General features: G+C 27.6%; 3 protein-coding genes across 5 annotated transcripts; 2 read left to right on the top strand and 1 right to left on the bottom strand.

Annotated features, from left to right (window-relative positions):
* Positions 1–13: 13 nt before the first annotated feature.
* On the bottom strand, positions 14–1,671 carry Rpl23a (ribosomal protein L23A). The gene is made up of 4 exons (XM_072017459.1): positions 1,548–1,671; positions 824–1,131; positions 489–616; positions 14–337 (listed from the first exon to the last, which is right to left on the bottom strand). Exons 1-4 carry the CDS (start codon positions 1,579–1,581, stop codon positions 76–78), a joined length of 732 nt encoding a protein of 243 aa, XP_071873560.1. The 5' UTR covers positions 1,582–1,671; the 3' UTR covers positions 14–75.
* A 172-nt stretch (positions 1,672–1,843) lies between these two features.
* Positions 1,844–4,921, top strand: LOC139994861 (ras-related protein Rab-34). The gene is made up of 7 exons (XM_072017845.1): positions 1,844–2,321; positions 2,759–2,925; positions 2,997–3,098; positions 3,200–3,264; positions 3,348–3,478; positions 3,782–3,989; positions 4,220–4,921. Exons 1-7 carry the CDS (start codon positions 2,262–2,264, stop codon positions 4,288–4,290), a joined length of 804 nt encoding a protein of 267 aa, XP_071873946.1. The 5' UTR covers positions 1,844–2,261; the 3' UTR covers positions 4,291–4,921.
* Cpr (Cytochrome P450 reductase) lies at positions 4,792–23,994 on the top strand. 3 transcript variants are annotated; one of them, XM_072017838.1, is made up of 11 exons: positions 4,792–4,977; positions 18,923–19,131; positions 19,516–19,708; positions 20,151–20,300; positions 21,279–21,403; positions 21,603–21,791; positions 21,867–22,105; positions 22,183–22,514; positions 22,762–23,023; positions 23,119–23,347; positions 23,469–23,994. In XM_072017838.1, exons 2-11 carry the CDS (start codon positions 18,956–18,958, stop codon positions 23,611–23,613), a joined length of 2,040 nt encoding a protein of 679 aa, XP_071873939.1. In that variant the 5' UTR covers positions 4,792–4,977; positions 18,923–18,955; the 3' UTR covers positions 23,614–23,994. The 3 variants fall into 3 exon arrangements, with proteins under 3 accessions (XP_071873939.1, XP_071873937.1, XP_071873940.1); XM_072017836.1 differs by lacking the exon at positions 4,792–4,977 and adding an exon at positions 11,964–12,127; XM_072017839.1 differs by lacking the exons at positions 4,792–4,977; positions 18,923–19,131; positions 19,516–19,708; positions 20,151–20,300 and adding an exon at positions 20,765–21,013.
* Positions 23,995–24,185: the final 191 nt, after the last annotated feature.

Genomic DNA, 24,185 nt, shown 5'->3' with positions numbered 1-24,185 from the left:
AAATACAATAAAATTTTTTTTACAGAGGTATTTTTTTAATATAGATACACTTCCCTACTCATGATATAGGTACATTTATATTATACCAATTTTATTAGCAACATCAAGCGCATCATAATCACGGGTTAGACGTACATACGCTTTCTTTTTACCATCTGGCCTAATTAACGTATTAACTTTAGCCACATCAACGTCATACAGTTTCTTAATGGAAGCTTTGATGTGGTACTTATTCGCACGAGTATGCACGATAAAAACTAACGTGTTGTTGTCCTCTATCTTTTTCATAGCAGCTTCAGTGGTCAATGGAAATTTGATGATATTAAATGCATCCATACTGAAAAAAAATAAAATCGTTTTAGATATTTTTTATATAAAATTATAATAATTATAATAAATAAATCAACAAATAATACATGTCATAAAATATTTAAAATTAAATGTACGTAAATAGGTAGATAAAAATAACACAAGTATTTAATGCTTACCGATTTCTATTTGGAACAGATTTTCTCGCATATTTCGGGTCCCTTGGTGGCCTAAATGTTTTTGGCCGGTAGAAGTGGACAGATGTCCTTATTTTCCTTACTCTTGATCCATGAACACCTTTCAATACCTGCAAATAAATACGTATGATCAATATACAAATATATATACGATAAACCAAAAAGTTCATTTTTTATGATTTGATATATCAGCAGTAGACTATATTTTTATCACAGTCATTCAACGAGATTCCCCAACATTTATCATCATGTATATTGAAATAATTTACTAAGTTTACAATTAATCAAATTTTTTCATTAATATTATGTATATTAACCTTTTTCTGAGTTTTAAGTGCTTTCTGAAGTGGGGCAGCTGTTTTTCCACCCTTAGATGTTTTCTTCGGAGGTTGAACATTTTTCTTAGATTTTGCAACTACTGGTTTTGCAGTAACTTTAGGTGCAGGTTTTGCTGCTGGTTTTGCTGCAGGCTTCGCAGAAGTTGTCGTTTTAGCAGCTGCAGCTGCAGCTTTCTTTGCAGTGGTGGATGTTTTCGCAGCTGGTTTTGTAACTTTTGATGTAGAAGCTACAGTAGCTGGTTTCTTCTCAGTTTTCTTTTCTGCTTTTTTCTCAGTCGATTTACCGGCTAGAAAAAATGAAATAAATAATCAAAATATTATACTTTCTACATCTTATATTAGTCAAATATTTATAACACAAAGTTCTTAAGGAATTGTTGTGATGAATTTCTAGGTTATGTAAAACATGCAAAAGCTTAATTGAAATTGTAAATTTCTTTCAAATTTACTATTCGAATAAATATAATAAATATTTTAATAATATAGAACAATGATATAATTATATACATATCGATACTTTTTTTAAATATATACAAAGCAGACAACAAGCCACATGTTTAAGGTTGAAATTGAACACGTGTTTATTAATCACTTTTTACATCACAAATTCGCATTAATCATGTTTTATAAGTTTGTTTAAATTAAAACATTTTTCAAACTTGTTAGACGGAATTTAAATGTTATTAAAAACTTTTAAATATACCTGACTTTTCCGTGGGCTTCGTTTTAGGAGCCATCTTGCTAAAAAGAAGGAAAGTCTTAGCCGGAAACAGACATGTGAATAATCAGTGCACTACGTTAGACGTTTACGTATAAATTCAATTTTATAAAATAATAACTATATAATATAAAATATATTATAATATAAAATTGTACGTTTTAAAACATTCCTTGTTCAATTACTATAGTAAAATATTTATATTTTGTAATTTATGCAAAAAAATATTTTTATACCATAATACAATTTAATAAAAAAAGAGTATTTGCACATACATTTTACATTTTGGTATTGGTATTTTAGATAAATTTTACTTATCGGAAACTTATGAGAAAAATTTTATTTTAATTCTAGAATATGTAATTGATTTATAGTAGAGTAGATTAAATGGTATACACCTGCCGTAGCAACCAATGTTTTCATTGAGTTCAAACTTACTTATGTTAGCGATGGGTAGGCAACATATAACATGCAAATGCTTCTCTACTTCTTACTGTATAAATATGTATTTGAATATAGCATAAATATTAAACATATGAAATCTTCAAATGTGTATTGTACTTATGTTTAAAAGTGAAATTATACAAATAAAATATAATATAATAATTTAAAAATATATATTGTAAATATAAAAGACTGTACAACTGTATATATTTGCATTACAATATAAGAAATATTGAGCAGTATACAGTGTAAATAATGTTAGAGACACGTTCAGCTATTTACAAAATGATTGAAGTGGCACGTGATGATAGACAGGTATGACTTACAAATTTTGTTCTTATACGAGTATAATTTTTAATGAAAAATAATGAACAATTCATAACTTTATAATTATACTATTGATAAACATTTTTAAATCAGTCTGAGTATGTCAATTGCTGCCGGACATCCGATGGAAATTAAATTCAAATCAAATTCAAATCAAATTCAATATTCGATTCAGTAATTTTATCGATTGATATTTTTCTTCAAAGCAATTATGAAAATAGGGAATAAGAAGCAATTACGTTTCTTCATTTCAGATTAAAGCATTTTAAAATATATTTATATATTTAATAATAAATTTATATACAGAATATTATATATCAAATATTATTTCACATTAATTTATTTCTAATTTCATTCACATATACTGCTAAAAAATTAAATTTTGAGATAAATTTACCAAATAATAAAATAAAAACGTTTTCTAGGTTAATAATTGGCCACCACCGTTTTCATCTGATATGACGAAATATAATGAAAGAGATTTTGATCCAATTGTTAGACGTTCATGCAAAACGAAACGCGTATCTTTGAAAATTGCAAAAGCAATTGTAATTGGCGATGTTTCGGTTGGAAAATCATGTCTAGTAAATCGGTAATATACCACAATATCTATTTTTACTTTACATTAAGAAAAAAATAAACATAACATTGCTTGCTTTGCAGATTTTGCCACAAAATATTTGACAATAACTATAAAGCAACAATCGGTGTAGATTTTGAAGTAGAAAGGTTTGATATTCTGGGTGTACCTTTTCACTTACAAATGTGCGTTCATTTCGCGTTTCAACATATTTTATTATTTAATTTTTTTTTTAACAAATAATATGTTAAAAAATAAAAATTTATTATTTATTTACTTATTTCAGATGGGATACTGCTGGACAAGAAAGATTTAAATCCATCGCTGCATCTTATTACAGAAGTGCAAATGGTATAAAAAAATTTGTTGTTATGAATGTGTAGTAAAATATAAAAATTATATCAAAATTTTATGTTATAAATATTTTATTTTAGTAATCATGGTTGTTTTTGACTTAGCCAACTTAATATCTTTGGGACACTGTCAACAATGGTTAAATGAAGCTGCTCAAAGTAATACGGAGCCATATTACATATTCTTAATAGGCACAAAACGAGATTTACTGGTAAATCGCGCAGAATTTATTGACATATACAAAAATCGAAAATAAATTATAAGGAAATAGTTAAATTTCTAATGCATTAGATGATTAACTAAATTAGCGAAAAGAAGACCTTCAAATTTTTGTATAGGGCATTAATTAAAAATTGCATTAATTATACAATAATCTATAATAATTTAATAATACAGTAGATTTATTTAATATTATTTTAATTACAATAATTACGAAATACTTAAATTATATTGTTATCATTGATTGTAACTACATTGATTGACTATAACTACAAAATAAAATAAATGTTTTTAGTCCAATCAGGTATATACAATAATGGAAAAACGAGCGGCTGAAGTAGCGCGGAGAATGAAAGCTGAGTTTTGGGCTGTTTCCGCTAGAACTGGAGACGGTGTATCAGAATTATTCACAAGAGCAACCGTATTATCTTTTCATGCCATGATTCTACATGAGTTACAAAATATGAAGCCGGAATCAATTAAGATTGGTTCCGATTTAATAAGTACGTAGCACTATAGCTATAAAATAGAAATATTTTGTGAAATCATGAATATTTGTTATATATCTAAAATGTTTTAATACCGTACGACATTAAACAATCTTTTCTTAAACCATTAAATCTGGTTATCAGCTATTTACTATTTAAAATTAATTTGATTCGGATTGTATTAATTTTTTATTTCTAATTTTTACTCATTCAATTAAAAATGATAAAATACGTTCATATTTCAGCTTTAAATGATCAACGAGAAAGAATTAAAACAAGGAAAAGAAGAAATACGTGTTTCGATTGTTCAACGTGAATAATATTTCTCAGAAATTTGTTAACCACTAAAAATTGCTCATGGACAATAGTATCAGATACTAAGATTTTAATTAAAACAAAGCAGTATATATGTGGTAGATATATCTGCAATATGTAATTCATACTGTTAATTTATATCGTGTATGGGTATTCTGAGTAATTTTGCATGTTCATATTTCTTATAAATGTATAAAAATCCAAAAAATAATAAATCATAAAAATAATAATCAGTCTAATTATCAAAAATAGATTTATTATCGTAACGTTGTTCAAATACCCCGCGCGTAAAACAATCTTCCGGCTACGTAATGTATATGGACACCATCCGGCAGTCTTTCTTTCTTACTTACACTTGTCTGTCTTTCTCGAGATCGGATTTACTCGGAAAAAGTACGTTCTTTACTGATAGACTCGACAGATAGAGTTGGCGATAATATTAGACGAAAGAAATCGCTTCATGTGTTCGATGTTGACGTGTTTGGCACGCGCACGTCTGCACGTATATGAATTTCGATCAGTGGTGAATTCAGTGCAATTAGAATTGTCTTTCCGCGAGTGTAACGGATCAAGCGAAGAACCGAATTGACAAAAAAGTGTCATCACATGTTCATTGCATACCTTCCCTGAAAGAGATTGGACAGAAATTCTCAATTAAAATCTCCTTCGTTCGAACTCAATTCCTCAGGTAAGTGTTATGTTGCATTCCAACAGGTGGTAGTTACTAGTACTCGTATACATTGTATATACGTGCGTGAAGATCATCGATCGAGGAAATGTGTAAAAAAAGAGTTCGTGGAATGTAATAACGGTAGTTTCTCGGCATTGCTTCTTGATTTTTTTTTTATGAATAAAATAGTATATTCTCCTTACTTGTAAGTATACATATATATCTTCATGAAATAAAAATCAGTTATCGATAAGATGTATAGTCATTGATATAATTTTAGTTAATTCATGAAATGTATATGTTATTTCTATCATTACTATATGTATTTGTGTACGGATATGTTGTTTTAATTATTAACTCTATTTAATTTTAATCGTTACTTTTAATTATTTATTATTAAATTGATTAAGTTATATATAAAAATGTTTGGAGTTAAATATTCGTTTTGTTATGAGTAATTATGAATGAAATATTTATATTTATTATAATATTTATTTTATGCATTTTCATAAATTGTGTTCAGAAACTCATTTTCTACATTGATTTCTGTAAAATTAAATAATTTTTTATATATACCAAAAGTTCTTATTTTTTCATGAAACAATACAAATTTATTCTACGAGGAAAAATGAGAAAAAAATGTTATGAATATTAGAATGGATCGATTTTTCCACATTTTGAAATGCACTGCAATTGTTTGATTTTCGAGTTCGCTAATGTCTGCGGCAATAGATTTTTATTTGTGGAGAATTTTAAAGAATAATGTTTATGTACAATAAAAATCAATACGCATCTGGGTTTAACATAGAATTCGTAATGTACTCAACGAAAATGGAGAAATTTAACATGTAATGAATTCAATTTTTGCATTTCAATACCTTGAAGTCGAACTAACACAAATATCACTATATAGGTAGTCTGCATGTACCATTTATCAAACAACTAGTTCGTTGTTATTTCATATTTTTGTTATAATTTTTCACTTGATATATGGTAATTTTTTATTTGTTCTATTAAGATTATCTATATAATTGTTCACTATTCATAAATTGTTATTGATAACACTATCACTATAGTCACTATCACTATAGAGTCACTACTCTATATTGTAAATTAAAAATTGAAAATACAATATATGTTATACATATTATCTTAATACATATATTTTATAATCCGCGACTTTTTTTGTATAATCAGTAATTGATAGCGCTATCACATCAGTCAGATACAAATTTCTTAAAACAGTATCTCATTATATTCATAAAATTTCAATACATCAAACGATATAAAAATTCCAGTTACTTTAAACTAACTTCTATAGTTAAGGAAAAATTTAAATTCACAATAATATAAAATCTGACTTATTCAAATATTACATTAAAGGTTTTATAATTTATGATGTAATCTTATCGCAAAATTTTTCTGTGAATCATTTTAATTTTTGTCGTTTTTTCTAGAAACTCATTAAGGGTAATTTGTATTGATACGTAATTATAGATGATAGCGAACAAAGTATGATTTTAATTTTTTCGGTAGGACAGTACAAAAGATTTGGGTGTATGTAGACTTTTATGACTGTATGCATTTCAAATTTACGTGCGTCATGCGTTGTAATAACAAAGTAGATAGAAGGTATAAGCATATATTGAAATGAGTTTCAAAAACTGCTTATAAAACGGTTTTATGACAGTTGATGTATAGGATGTTTCTGTTTCTGGTAAGCAATATTTACTTACTATACTTACTGTTTTGCCGACGCTGTTTATTCTGTATCAACATGACAAGTTACGTTTTGTACGTTAAATTCTTATAATATTTCGTCCGTAATGTTTGCTATATTGTAATAAAAATATACTATACATAAACGTTTCTACAAATAATATTATATAATTTTTACTACATAGAAATATATCGATGGGGAACATTTTCGAAAAAAGGAAATTTGATTTCTTAAAATTAAAAGATATTAAATTAAAATTAAGACTCTATATCACTATCAATCTTGTAGATATCACTATCAGGTACAACAGTTTTAACACAAATTTTCCATAATTCTTGAAATTTCACGATACAGTATAGTAATATTTGTAATATACTCAGTCACGATTAAAAGTATTCGCATAGACTAGCTTATCTTGTTGCAGAAAATAGTGTATTTGTATTTATATTACTGTAAATTATATATTTTATCATGAATTATATAAGTAAAATACAATTTCACATATATAAAATGACAACGTAGATTAAAAAAATTAACGGTTATATGCTTTAACGATATTTCCGTTAAATATTTATTCATCATAACCACCTGTATGTCTAATATCTCTATCTAAATGTCTTGACATAATTCTGGAACATAAGGAATTGGTACATCAATCACAATCAATGGCAAATATATATAAATGAATGTTGCTTCGATTTTTCTTTATTATATACAGTGACTAAAAAAATCGTTTGATTTAACTATAAAAAACTTTTACAACTATGCATATCATATATGCCATGCGAGGTTTTTGAGGTTTTTATTAGCATTGTAATGGCACAATTATGATAAGTGGTGAAATTTAGTGCAAAAATAGATTAAAAAGTAAAAGATTTATGCACAGTATAGATTATTATTCCATAAGTAATAGATAATTTTATTTATCAATACATATAATTATGATAGATATTTTATAAATTGACAATGACGCATTTTAGGGAATTTGAGCGATTTTCATTCGTATTCAAAGTATATATAAATTATACGTACAAATACATCTAATTTTCCTGCAATTATATGTATATCTATGTAAATGTATATATTCATTCTATACGATATTTTATATATATAGTATATTTGCAACAGGATACGAAGTATATATTTTTCACAATTGTGTGTTTAGATAAAGATATTATATTTTTAGAACAATTAAAAAGATCGCAATCCAGTAATATATTATTTTTGAAAACGGTTGTAAATGAAACTTAAAATGACATTAAGAATAATCGTTATTCGGTGAAAAAATATTACATCATGATGTAAAAGTAATATGTAGAATACGTGTTAGATAAACAGAATATGTACGTATTAGTAAACAAAAATTCGCCGCGGTTAACAATCTAATAATAATATTAAAAACAATCATAATATGAAGTTACAATACGAAAAGAGACAATGCAATTAGGGAAAGGTATTATCATGACGTTAATGTTTTCTACGAACGTAATTCATCTCACGTAATAAGCCAACGCAATTTTTCAGTTAATCTGTGATATAGGATGATATTCGAAATATGCTTCCAGAGAGTACATTATATATTTATATAAGCATGATGAAACATAATGAGAAGTTTTTCCACCTTACAATTATCTAGTTCTTGTTTTCAACCACGGTTCATGTTGAATAATACAATGTCATTTAAGTGATAGTAAAATCTTACTACTGTCTTATTGACATTAGGTCACTACCTATTCACTAATAACAGTGAGCCATTGAAATTTCTATAGATGAAATCAAGCAATTAATCAATTAATAATCAATCTCATAAAAAAGTTGATTAAAACTTTATAGTTATAGTTTTACAGTGAAAGAAAAAAAATGAAATCATATATGATATAATCAAATAAAATTATGAAATAAATGTTGTTCAGCTATATACATTAGTAAAGTGTGTATTAATGTCCAAGCAAATGCTATTTAACACATAACTTATTCAGTTGAAAACGGACAAAATTACATATCCACTTATAAAACGCTTATTATATATACTTATCAACTACATCTAGTAATTAACAATCAATAAAATTGTCTAAAATTGCTATAATGATTTTGGAACTTAGAATACTGCTTATCAATTTTTCACTGTAGCCTGAACAGATACTTTCAAATATTGATACAATAAAGCTTCAATATCGAATATATTTCATAAGTTAGGACTTTCCAATCTGTTTTGATTCGCGATCTTCTTTTATAATAGCTAAATAATCTTCAATCTCTTCTAAGTATAAAACGAAAACATTTTTAACAAAATATGGCAATCTAGCTCCATTCATCACAGCAACGTAGTCGCATTAAAATAAATAATTGCTAAAATTTTCAAAAGAGTTACGATTATAACTTTTCTGTTAGACTTAAATTCGGATCCTGTGAATTTTATTGAATTCGCGTTATACTTGTGAAAATTAATTTCGAGAATTTGAAGAAACAATGTCGAGAAGACATTCTCAATCTTAGATTTATATCACACGTATTATGTAAGTATTTCAAAGTCATCCTTTGCCAGATCATAGTCGTAGTTCATTACTAGTTAAAGAATCTCGATTGAACAATCTTCGAATGACCTTTGCTATGAAGAAGGTCAATGTTCAGTCTTATTAATTCTATCAAAATGTTCACTGTTCAGTCGTTCGTAGTTAATCGATTCTAATGTTGGACGACACAAATGACAGTCGCTGTTGTAATGACTTGCGTTGCATACGTATCGAATTCTGTATGCAAACCGGATTAAAGTAACATGTTACGTAGGTCATAAATAATCAACATTATCGCAGGTTGATTACGAATTATCTTCTTTATTTGTTTCATCCTTCGACGAATATTATTAAAACGCTTGCTTATTGGTATGAATAATAATAAATAATATTAATATAAATGCAGACGATCAAATAATAAGTAACTCGAAAAATAAATTAAGAAAAATTAAGAAAAACATGATAACTCACGTCTAAAAATAGGAAAATACTAACATAAATAAATAAAACATCCTATATACTTTAACTGTGAATAAGAAGAGAGAATACATACTTCTTCCTTGGGATACATAATGATCAATGATAAGGATTGAATAAAGTCGAGTTATCACTTAATAATCCAGGAAATTATTCCTATAATTTTAAATAGAGCTTGTTTCATTAATAGTTGCTACCGAGCGTCATATAATGGAACATCAAACTATATTTACCAGTGAAATTTTTACAACGACAACGATTCAGTTTTCTTGTTACCTTTCACTTTCTCCGGTGAGATAAATTTATGCATGTTGTTCGTTTATGTTGTTGGATTTTTACCGCGTTAATACTTTCGTAAAATACTGGTATCTCAGCTTTCTATTTCTTCGTCACGAGATCGATAAGGCATACAAAAATTTACAAATACATACATGCATTATCACCATAATGCTCGATTAATTGTCATTCGAGGAATTCTGTTTGTTTTATATTTAGGTTAGGTTGCTCGGTGCATACAAATTTTATATTTATATATATTTCCTAATAACTTTCATTTTATCAATATTAGTTATGTTTTTTTATTTTATACATTTAGATTTGAGTTACATTACTGCATGATTTTCTTTGTAGTAATGTCATTGAGATTGATTTGGTAGATCATTTCTTTGTCATACAAATGATACAGTTTGCGATACAATTAACGATATCAATGAAATTGGAATGGAACAATTCCGCTTTAATCTATTAATTAATTATAAAACACCAAATCAACTATTAATTGATATTTAATAATGCTCTTATTTAAAAGCAGAAAATTAATTACAGAACACAGAACATTTGTTAAGTATTTTATCATGAATTATACAATGTAATCATATACATGTAGGCAATGAAAGTTAGTAGATAAATTCGCTTAAACATCGCGTTCTCAGAAACAAATATCAATGTAATTGCATATTTTTGATATATAATTAAACAATGGTATATTATATATATTACATATTACATTATACATTTATGTATGTACATAATTTTTATATATCGTTGACCCACTTTATATCGTTGCTTGACGAGAAAACTTTCTTTATATTCGAAAGTTGTTGAATAATATTTACCAAAGTATATTTCTATTTCGTTAATATCATTTGGCGTTTCCAATCTTAAGGTCGAACATAGAGTTTTCATATTTATTCCAACTTAAGTAACCTAAAAAACCGCAGCTTCATTTTTAAATAACAGTTAAAAAATTATTCAACGATAAGAATCTTATTTTGGGAGAATTTCAGAGGGCAGTGGACCTGTTAGAAATAAAAGTGGGGAAACGTTTTGAGGAAACGGGGAAAAAATCTGCTGTCATGCTGCAAGAAAACGAACTGTCTAGTCTATCGATAACATTTCCACGCACGTTACGTAAACGTTTTCAAACGAATTCGATTTAAACCATGCGAGCCTTATGACGAGAAATTTAAGTATTATGTGAAGAAAACGACAACAACAGAATAGCAATCAGTTGCACGAACGTGTTATGATCAAACATTATTAAAGCGTATATAATACGGAAATGTAAGTACATACGTACGTATTGTGTCACTGTGTATGTATCCAATGTGCTACTTCACGTAGATTCGTGTACAAATACTGTACAGGGTGTTTCAGATAATTGGAGTAAATAATGTCTTTAACGCATTCAGTGCTAATATAACAATGTCATTACTGTATGATATTTACACTGAAGGTATAACTATACAAAACAAAGCAGAGATAAGACCGATATAACAGTGTGCTAGAAGTAGTTATAGATAAGGCTGCATATGTAAACATTTGGATATTTGAAGCGATTTAGCGAAAAGATAAATATTATTTGCTTCCGTAGAAGCAATTTGTATCCATCTTAATTATTTTTTTGTTATTTATACTAATTAATATCAACTACTTATTTTTATCAATATTTAGTAACTGTGTATGATTGCCTGAAATAAGATCAAAGGAGAAAATTAGAATTAAAATTAATTTAATTAATTTAAAAAATAGACAGAAAAAAATAGAAAAATAGATTAACGTGATTTATTCGAAATATATTTTATGTCTTTGCAATAATTTGCAAATGTTTAAATATTTATGCGCATTAGACATGCTCGATAATATATGTATCATATATGTACCATACGATAATAAATAATCCCAATTGCGAGGGACACTCTGTAGATACATATACATTCTACAAACACAAGCTCGGTCGACAATGACTCGCTGATTTTTCGTTTCGTTCTGCTTGTGCATCAGTTCAGCGTGTCTCGAACGTGCTAGTAGTTACGTGTTCGTTGTGGCGTGAGCATGTTGTGTCGTCCCGAAACGGGCCGTGCATGATCGTCGCGTTGAGAACTCGCTCTAGTTTAATAACTTCTCCTATTTATCAATACGAGGCATCGTGACGTCTTTTGGAAGCATGGATTTACCGGTAAGCGCATGAACATCGTGTATTTACTATTTTTCTGCTCATTTAGTTAGTCTTAATTTGAAATGTTATATCCTGGCAGTTGATTTTTATATATTTATGCAAAATTTAATGACGTAAAAACGGATTAAATGCGTAAATATGTCATAATCTTTTCATAAATGCAGCAAATCCCTAGATTCTTTCCTCGTACTAAAAAAAGTTAGAATGAGAAGCATTGAGTGCGCGTGAGATACGGAGAAAACTTATTTAATATGTTAAGTGTTAACAGTTTAGATCGAGGATCTATTGTCATAGGAATATAACCTTAACTTTATTCAATCGAGTTGAAAAATCTTTTTCAGTTGAATTAAGATTTTACAAACATTTTATTAGGCAAAATAAAAAATGTTATGTATTTGGAAACATCAACCACTTCATTTCGAAATATGATAAGCTTCCTTATTTATCGTTATGATAAACACGAATTAATAACGAAAACGAGATTATCTTTAAGCTTCCTTGTAGACCTACATTATTTTTATATTTATTTATATTGAAGCTTTCTATTTAAATAAATAGACTTAAGGATGATTGTAATTAGAATATAGGAGTGTAACTACTACATAAGTTCGTAATAACAGAAAGAAGATAAGCAACTATTATTATTATTGCCATTATTATTACTATGTATTATTATTATTAGATCCAACAAGAGGTATATTACAATTAAATATTTCCAATATAATTGAAAAGAAATATTTTATGATTTCCTTTTTTAATACTTTATATTAACTACATTAACTACATTTTACAACAAATATTTCTAATCATCTACTTTATACTAGCGTATGGTGATTTTCATCAAATGTTCTCACATGCGGTTAGTGTTTAATAGTATTGACAAACAGTATGGAAATACTTTTTTAAACACTAGCAGATGCTTTAAGAGTCGTTTTTCATTAACGGCATACATCAACTGATATTTATTACCATTAATTTTATGTTATAATAAAAAATCGTACAACAGTGTTAAAGTCGAAACAAAAAACTTTGCAAAAAATTGAAATGGTTGAAATAGGTGATGCTGTGATATGCTCAGTCTTTATATATAACAAGTTAACCATTTTGAAGCTTTCAATTTTTTTATTCGTTTAATTTCAGATAATAGTACTCCAATTATGGTTTTAAATTTGAAACCTTAACTGATATTTAATAATTGATAATAATTTTAGTTATTGCGTTTCGACCAGATTATTAATTTTCTTAATTTTCTTTTTTATATTATTTTATTGCCGTTTTTACAGAATTGATCCTCTGTAAATAAATTAGGATGTCTGTCGCATTTAATTATTAAAACACTACAGACAATATTGTTTTAAGCTGAAACGTTTTTATGTACTTTTTTATTAACTTGGCATTAAATGAATAATATTTAAACTTGCATGTAAATTAAGGAAATAGTATAGTATTTATAACGAAGAAAATATTATACAATGATGTCATCTTGATTAATATATTTATAACGAAGGAAATATTATACAATGATGTCATCTTGATTAATATATTTATAATGAAGGAAATATTATACAATAATGTCATCTTGATTAAAATAAAATTTTTTTTACAGATGATAAAATAAATAATAAAGATAATTCGCTCTTTTTAGAACGTATTGATAAAAAACCTAATTAAAGTAATTTCAGTTTCTAAATAGAGAGATAGTGAAGTAATTAAATAACGAAAATTCGTAACGCATAAAGGATAAGATAATCTAATTAAAAATGAATCCTTATCATACGATTTATTTTTATTGTAACGTTTACAATATCGCTGCAACAAAGACATTCAACGAGACGATAAAGTGGAAAAATGTCTGTCTTATTGGTCTATTCTGCTATTCTTTAGGGTGAATCACGTAACCTATTGCGTGAGCCAATATCTCGGTAACTGTTCAATTACAGACTTGCAAATAGCAGCTGAAGGAAGACGATACTTAGAGATACGACACACACACACACACCAATTATCATAAATCTTCTCAGTTCTTTTTTATGCTATGGGAGATTAATTTTTCGTATGGTAGTCGAGTCGAATTATGTAAATAATGTGTAACCTTGATAACAGTTCGTTTCGCAATTTATTTAGCTCTTATGGCTAAACACCGTTCAATTAATGTTATATTTAAAGTACTTACAATTTTATCTACTAAATTAATGAATATTTTTATTTTATTATAGTGAGCTCTTTCGTGACCTGATTAAAACAATATTACGAGTGAAAGCATTAACTATAATTATTGCTGAGTTAAGCTCTGCCTTGCCTCCGTATGAGACAGCATATACGTGTAATTCCTCATCGGAAATAATATTGAAACCGCACACAACTGATGTCTAAAATTTTCATCTTCCACATTTTCTTATTGAAGAATGGTTACAATAATATTACAAAAATATTGTTTCTCGATACAGCTTCTTATGGTTTATTAAATTATCTTAAATAAGATTATGATTAGTCAGTTATAATATTCCGATTTCAGCACCAAGTGTACTTATACAAGCAAATATTTAACAAAAAGCAGTATGATTAACTTTACAATCTAAAAGATGTTTATCCAATATGATCAACAGTTTCTTTCATGTGACAGCGAATCATCATAGTATTGATCTAAATACAATCATTTATCAATAAATTATAAATCGAACAAATCTATCACTATCTGATAAAAATCTTTGATATTATTTCTTTTTTTTAAATTGTTTTAGCGATATCAAGGAAAAACAATAAAGTGATTCGAGGTCACTCATCTATACGAATAGAATTTTTAGTTGTGTCAAGTGACTGTAATGATACTATTACGTTCGAACGGTTTTGATAGGCGAGTTTAGTTGACGAATGTAGTTTTTATTTGCCGTATTGCTATCATGAAAATTGACGAAGTTATTACATAAAATTTGAGATATATTGTAATACATAAAATAAAATAAAATAAAATAATTCAAATAGAATAAAATAAAATTATATAAAATGTATAAATAATCTATACAAAGTGAAGCGTACAGTTTGGGAATTTTACAATAAATTCAACTTCTCCAAATTATTCCAGATTTTTTAGGATCTAGAATATTAGAAATAGTTGAAATAGTTGAGTCACAGGGAAATTTGTATGCATATCATAAATAATTTCCATAAATAAAGATTACTGGGAAAAGACATGATATGGGAAGAATATATATTTTATCTATGTACATCATTATTAATGTTCTTATCTTGTATAAGGTCACTTTTAATATAAAAAAACAAGTTCCACCTGCATAAAAAGCAATGGCAAATACTTTTATCTATAAGTCATTTCAATAAATATAATTTCAAGTATAAACTATTTTAACAAGAATGTAATTTTTTGTTCAGTGTGTTATCCTATACACACATGTATGATACTCTTTTGGAAAAACTGGAAAACAAACATATATGTAGAAATGATTTTAATATTATTCACAGAAGTAATTGAAGATGATAATTTCATTTATCAAAATGATAACGCATCGAGGCACACTTATCGATTAGAAAAGATTGACAAAAAAAAAAAAAAAAAATGGCAATTACACAAACTTGTTATTTAAGTTTTATTTTATCTATTTAAAGAGCGTGTAGCTTTATAGAAACTTTACATTTTATTTCCTGTTAAATTACATTTTAACGTGTGCGTGCGTGTAAACGTCACTTCTATTGTTACCGTAATCGAGATCTGTATTTCTCTTCTATTTGTTCCCAAAATGCTATCGTACACAAACTCGTTAGAGTGGAATAATTATAAGATTTCATCTAAAAATATAGCGGCTTTATGGAGATTTCGGGCACTGTAGTTAAGAATGTGGTATTGAAGTACGTGGATATAAAAGTTAAATTACGTAAATTCATATTTTCTCAAGTACATATCTAATCAACAAGAATTTTTGCCATCATACTATATTATGACGCGAAAAGTTCGTAGGTCGAATCAATGAATTTCTGACGCAAGCTACACGAATATATCTGAATACAATACAACAATAAATACAAAAAATATCTTTACTGGGTAAAAGTTTTCTCATAGATATCGTTATTTGTAGAAAGATCTGTCGTAATATATAGATGCTAGGATATCACTAAATATAAAGATATAAAGAGTTCATTAGCATTACAACTATATCAGGAATCTTTTTCAGAAACAAAACAAGCACTGAAATAGAAACAAAATTATTAATGTCATGTTACATAATCTTTGTCTTAAATTTTTAATAATACGGTTCTTTCAATTTGTTGGCTATTATAAATTTTACCATATGCATCATAAAGTATCGTAAACATAAGAGCAACATTGTTACTTTTAAAAAATCATTTTCATTAGATCCACTGATATAACTGTTATAATCATGTGATAGTCTGACATTGTTATCAGATACATAGTTTATTACTACGCTACTTACCTTCTGTTTGCTGAGTCATTAATATGATATATTTTGGTAAATTTGCATGATTTTTCCCTTGTAAATTTGCTTCAAATTTAAATTGCCATTATTCTCAAGGTTTTTCAGTTTATCCTTTAGTTTGCATGTCTCGAAAGTTTATCTGATACTCACAATTTTAACATTTTATACATAAATAAATTTTATGCGAATAACAGTTTGCGTTTGTGCGAACAAAACATTTCATTTATTCGATGTCAAGTTTTAATCAATTTATTAATAAACAGAAATTTATTTTTCAATACATAATGTCACAATCTTATATTTCCTCATAGATATTATATCAAAATAATTTAACTTTATTCTTCATTTTATTCTACATCATTTTCAACTTGTACATATAATTCTGAAAAATATATTATAACACATTAAACTGTACAAAGTGAAAAGTATGTTGTTTACCTAAATTTATTATAAAACTATAACTATTATAAAACTCGAAAAATTTGTATTCAAATTAATGCGATATAGCCAGTGATAAAGATCATACGCCGAAGCGTACGAGAAAATGTGAAACTCGAAATTCGTTAAAATTGATATTTTCCTTTGTCCTTAGTGGTCCCTTCGTATGTATTACTTATTACAGCGAAACAAATATAATTTATGCAGGCAGTCACGTAGATAGCAGGAAAAATTGATGACCTAGATGTTGAACGGTGCCCTCGGTAAAATTATAATTGTCAAATTCCATCAATACGAAAATGCTTACTCATCTCGATTACGACAGAACCGAAACCGAACTGATTGAAGAAAACGCTCACACGTGTTATTTTGTTAATCATTCGCTTCGAACCAGCTATTAGATAAATCAGACTTCGTTCGTTCGATATTTATGCTTCTTTTTTCACTTTTTATTAAAAATCTTAAATGAATATTCAGATATTTGAAAATGTTATAAAATGCTAAATTATTTAACACTGACTGCCATGCCGAAATCACATTTCGCTCAGGGTGCCACGGGAGTATTTTTATTATTCAAAACATATAGTGGCAAAATAATAAATTCATGATGTAAGACAACATTCTTCCCGAATGGGCTGTTTATCTTATTGGTGGCCAAGGTTGACCACCGTGCCATCTTGGTAACAGTTAATAGCGACATGTATAATAAGGCTCCGTTTATTTCAACAAATCATTCGCATTCGTTATTTCGTCGTAAACAAAACGTCCAGAACATATTGTTGAAATGCGTAGAAGATATTAGTAAACAGTATTTGCTCTTTGTATCTATAATAATAAGGCATGTGCACACTTGTAACTTCAATTATATGATCGTAAAGCAGCATTTACGATTATTTTCTAAAGTGTGTTTATAATGATATTCGTAGATTAGCCCTCAAAGATATGGATGCAAACACAGTGCACCGTTAGATGCAAGATTTGTTCTCTTTTTTTTTTTTATTGATGTTCTAATAAAAATGTTTAATCGTTCAATGGGGCAGTTTTTATTTCAAAGTACCTTGTATTTATCGGTTATATTCAAAATGCCCTAACTGCCAATTTTCATACAATTTTTACAATTGTAAGAAGTTCAAGGTCCATTCCGGTCATCAATGATCTCCGTGACATCACAGGAGGAACCGTGGCCCGTCATGTATGATCAACGTGGCAGTCAAAGTGTTAAATAGAGCATCATTTTATTTGACTATATGCTATTTTGAAGTAATTACGCAGTGAGTTTCAGTATCTAGGAATAAATAAATCCAAGTGATAAATTTACTACATGTTGTATATTACTGCAGTCATTAGCGATGAATGAAACTAAATTATATTTTTCTTACTTTAACGCCAATTTATTAAGTGACTCTACGAGTTAAATGAGATTTATTGAACTATGATATTTATTTGGTTCGCGCAACCTGCAAATAGGAAAAAAATTCATAAAATAAAATTGAATGTTTTCAAATGACGCATCAAATGATACAATGGGTCTTTTTTAAATTTTGAATAATCGATTACCATGTACGATATTAGTAATCAAAGGGATCCCAAAATATGTAAATCTCAGTTATAGTAAAATATTAGCTACAAAGATATCATAAAATATATCAAATATCCATGAATACATATACAAACATAATCACCTCCCTAGAAGAAATTTCATGGATTATTTTAATCTGTTCAAAGTTAATAACTCATTGTATATCTTAAAGAATATTAATTTTTCAGTCAATATTTCAAAATGTATGGATTCCCCCGGAATAATAAAATATCAAATAAAATCTTGATTACTTGTTTAATATTAATAGAGCCAATTAGTTAACTAACTAAATTATGATAATTAATGTAACAATTTCTTGTATTGTTTCAGACTGCAGGCGCGCTACAACCAAAGGCAATAAGAATGGCAGGTTCTCCGGTGCTGGAGATGGAGGACAAGACAGAGGTTCTCGAGGAACCACTCTTCAACACCCTCGACATCATACTGCTCACTGCCCTTTTATTGGCTGCACTATGGTGGTTGATGCGCAGAAACAAACAAGAAGACTACGCGGCGATCTCGAAATCCTATTCCATCCAGTAATAATGAATTATTATTATTAATATCATTAACATATTGATTGACATAGTGAATATTGATGAGCCGCGTTACTAAATTTTTTCGAATAATTAAAACAAAATAAATATTATGGACTAAACATTTTTTAGTAGTGTAAATGATATGTTTTGCATTAATTAAATGCCATAGTATAGTATATTTAAACATATTACGGCTCGCAGAGAAAAATCTATAAAATTCGGATGACACTCAATCATTGTTAATATAATCATATATATATGTACAATACTATCAGTGCAGTATGTAGTATCTTTCATATAACATGGGAGATACGTTCTGCATTATGCGAATTCCTTCTTATAGAGGATCTATGGCGGAATATCGTAACAAATTTTTTGTTACAGGCCAACTATGTTCCCTGCGGTACAAACATCAGAAAATTCATTCATAAAAAAGTTGAAGGCTTCCGGGAGAAGTTTAGTAGTATTTTACGGTAGTCAAACTGGAACCGGTGAAGAATTTGCCGGTAGACTGGCCAAAGAAGGCATTCGATATAAAATGAAAGGCATGGTGGCTGATCCTGAAGAATGTGATATGGTATTGATTTATTTGTTAAGACAGAAACACGAACTACTAATCTTAATCTTTGTTTCATTTAAGAAGTAGCATTTTCTTTTGTTAGATTAATTAATTTCAATAAAAATTGATTATATAATTAGAATATTAAATTAAATTTCGTAGAAAATTGATTAATTTCATTTATATTTAATATTCAGTTATCTTTATCACACTTAATATTCATTGATACTTTAATTTACGTAATTTAAATTATACCTCAATTCCACTAAATATTTGATTGTCATTAGAATTTATCGACATAAATTCAATAATGAAATTCAAGTATGAAATAAATAAGCCAATAATAATATGTAGTAGAATTCAAGTATAAATTAAGTAAATCAAAAGGGAAATTACTTTGATGCTTCATTATTTTATTCACTTATTCGTGATCTTAAATAATTATAATTTATTATAACAGGAAGAGTTAATACACTTGAAAACAATTCCAAACAGTTTGGCAGTATTTTGCTTAGCTACATATGGAGAGGGTGATCCTACGGACAATGCTATGGAATTTGTTGATTGGCTAAAAAATGGAGATGCTGATTTGAATGGATTAAATTATGCTGTAAGTAGTTTATATCTGATATTGAAGTTGAAATTATAATTATATGATTTTAGTATCATATATAGATATGTAATAACATTTAATCTTAAAAATACATTTTTAAAATTATAGTACAATCGTGCAAATATGTGCATATTTGTAATCATAGTTTAAAATAACAAGTAAAATGTAATATGATACAAATGTAAAATATAATTTAAGCCATTTTAAGCAAAAGTAAATTAGAACTTATTTTCGTGTTGTTAGATGGCGTTGTTTATCTTTTCACATGGTTATAGCATTAGATTAGTACAAGATCAGAGTACTGCTATACTGTTCATTTGCATTGAGCCTTACATTAAATATTATAATAATCTATGTTATATTATAAATAATATCATCAATACTTTCTTCTGTGATAAAGTTTTCATTTATGTAACAATAATGGAAAATTACATAAGTACTTCATAGCAGTCACGTGTGCAGCTATATAGATGGCATTTATTAACGTGTGATAGTGTTCTTTATCGTGAAAAAATAATTCTTTATTATAATTATTACGGTTATAATAGCAGCCGAACTTTTAGTAAATTGTAAAACATTCCTCGAAAAACATTCTGACAATGAACGTAAAAAAGTTTGACAAATTCTTCCAAGTGATGATGAAGCATTATAGATGCAACAGCGCTACCCAACGGCGCTTTTCAATGTTAGTTTTAGCGCCAACGTCTGAGGTACATGAACTAATATTTAGAAATTTGTCTACCGATGTTTATATTTTTACAATTAAATTTTGTAAACATGTTTTATTAAAATTTGTCATATATTCATTCATGTCTCATTATAATAAAATTTTAAAATATTTTATATAATACATATGTAATATATATATACAATATTTCTATGATAAGTATTCAAATATTTTCGTCGATTACGGCATAAAGTATAAAAAGTATATATTCATTTATTATTTATCATTCTTTTCGCCTTATTTTGCAGGTATTTGGTCTTGGAAATAAAACATATGAACATTACAATGAGGTAGCTATATATGTCGATCATAGATTAGAACAACTTGGTGCTACGCGCGTCTTCGAACTTGGTTTGGGAGATGATGATGCCAAGTAAGTTTATAGAGATACCAAAAGTTTCATATCTCAAATGTTAAAGTTACTTGTATAAATTTATACAAGATAACCCCAAAATAAAATAATATTATATATATATAATTTTATATATTTTTATATATATTTATATATTATATTTATATATTATATTTATATATATATAATAAATAATAATATATAAAATAAATAATTATAGTATAGAAGATGATTTCATCACATGGAAGGACAAGTTTTGGCCAACAGTTTGTGACTTCTTTGGAATCGAAGGTGCGGGTGAAGATGTTAGCATTAGACAGTACAAGCTAACTGAACACGTTGACATACCACCTGAACGCATTTACACTGGTGAAATAGCTCGTCTTCACTCATTTAAGAATCAAAGAGCGTATGTTTAATTTATCTCTTTGTAAATATATCGAGATCATAAAAATATTTATCTAACTTAATTTAATTTCTACAGACCTTTCGATGCGAAGAATCCTTATTTAGCTCCAGTATACGAAAACCGCGAACTTCATGGTCCAACTTCAGAAAGATCATGTAGGCATATAGAATTTTACATAGAAGGATCAAAAATGCGATATGAAGCTGGTGATCATTTAGCAGTATACCCTGTAAATAATGCAGAACTAGTAAATAAAATTGGAGAAAAGTGTGGTGTAAATCTAGATACAGTGTTCACTCTTACGAATACAGATGGTAAGTTAGAAATCAACTAAATATGAATTTAATTAATATTAGTGTCTTTATAATGTGAATTTTTTTACATATTACAGAAGAATCTACAAAGAAGCATCCATTCCCTTGTCCATGTTCTTACAGAACTGCTTTGACACATTACTTAGATATTACTAGTAATCCACGCACCCACGTTCTTAAGGAATTAGCGGAATATTGCAGTGATCCAAACGATAAAGAAAAATTAAAATTAATGGCGTTAACCAGCGCAGAAGGCAAAGCTGCATATCAGCAATGGGTAGTTCAAGAAAATAGAAATATTGTACATATCTTGGAAGACATTCCTAGTTTAAAGCCTGCCTTAGATCATCTTTGTGAACTTTTACCAAGATTGCAATGTCGATATTATTCGATTTCCTCTTCTCCCAAGGTATGTTGGAATTATTTTGCAGCAAGTTACTGCGTAAACTTGAATTTGAATTTGAAATGAACATTGAGTAATATAAGCAATATTATATAACATTAAATGTTTAAACATAGTAAAATAATAAGATTGTTTTATATAAAAATTTATATAAAAAGTACAGTTTTTGTAAACTTAATTTTTTGTTCTCTATTGTTATAATTAAATAAGACTTTTTAAGGAGTTCTAAGACAATTTCTTGATTAATTTTCAGCTATACACAACATCAATCCATATTACTGCAGTTGTAGTGGAATACAAAACACCTACAGGTAGAATTAACAAAGGTGTAACAACTAGTTGGTTAAAGGAAAAGCATCCTTCAGATCCACCATGTTATGTTCCTATTTTTGTGCGAAAATCTCAGTTTCGTTTACCAACCCGACCGTCGATTCCAATAATCATGGTTGGTCCAGGTACTGGTATAGCACCATTCAGAGCATTTATACAAGAACGTGATTTTGCCAGAAAGGAAGGTAAATATAATACAAAAAAAAGTTAATTCTATATTTACCTGTATTTCTTTAAATAAATCGTAAATTAAATAAATGTATCATTTTTAACCTTTTAGGAAAAGAAGTTGGAGATACGATTTTATATTTTGGATGTAGAAAAAAAGATGAAGATTTCCTTTACAGAAAAGAACTTGAAGAGTACGTAAAGAGTGGTACTCTAATCTTACATACTGCATTTAGTAGAGAGCAGGCTCAAAAAATATATGTTACACACTTATTGGAGAAGAATAAAGAAGAATTGTGGAGAGTTATCGGTGAACAAAATGGGCATATCTATGTGTGTGGGTTAGTATAAAATCATATTAACAAAAATATGTGCAATTTATATATGTACACATATTTTTTTATTGTGTAGTAACTCGTGATATATATTCATGAAATATACATATATTTGTTTGTATTTTAGAGATGCAAAAAATATGGCACGTGATGTACACAATATTTTATTAAAAGTTGTAATGGAAAAAGGAAAAATGTCAGAATCAGATGCTGCAGATTACATCAAGAAAATGGACTCGCAGAAACGTTACTCGAGTGATGTATGGAGTTGAATGACGGTATTTAATTTATGATGTCACGAATATTTATAACTTAAATTGTTAAAATTTTTTTAATTATGCCTTTATGAGAAAGGTTATCGATAATCATCTTCGTGCAATTGTACGATATACATATAATCGCTTAAAATACTAATTGATAATTGTATACATCAACAAAATCATACAAGCACTAATTGTATTTATTATACATAAGTAGTTAACGTATTTGTATAAAAAGATCTATTCTATAACACAATGTTAAATAATTGCAGCGTTAACATATTTTATGGGACTCGTTAAGAGTGCAATAACAAATTTAAAATATAATTTTACATTTAACGTACGTAATACCTGTATAATACTACAAAGTAATAAATATTGGTACACAAGAGACACGAGATGATAAACCAAATTACTTTATTATGTAATATTAATGATGTAATAATGATATATACAAAGTGAAATATTCACCAAATGTTACAATATTTTTATTAAAAAGAAAAAGGAATTATTAAAGCAGCTATTGCGATTAAAAATACATAGCCTTTATACTTTTGAGACATTGTACAAAAAAATTATATATA

This window comes from Bombus fervidus, chromosome 15 (genome assembly GCF_041682495.2).
Source record: "Bombus fervidus isolate BK054 chromosome 15, iyBomFerv1, whole genome shotgun sequence".
NCBI lineage: Eukaryota > Metazoa > Arthropoda > Insecta > Hymenoptera > Apidae > Bombus > Bombus fervidus.
Note: the sequence above shows the minus strand (reverse complement) of the source record. Positions and strands in the feature narration are given on the sequence as shown.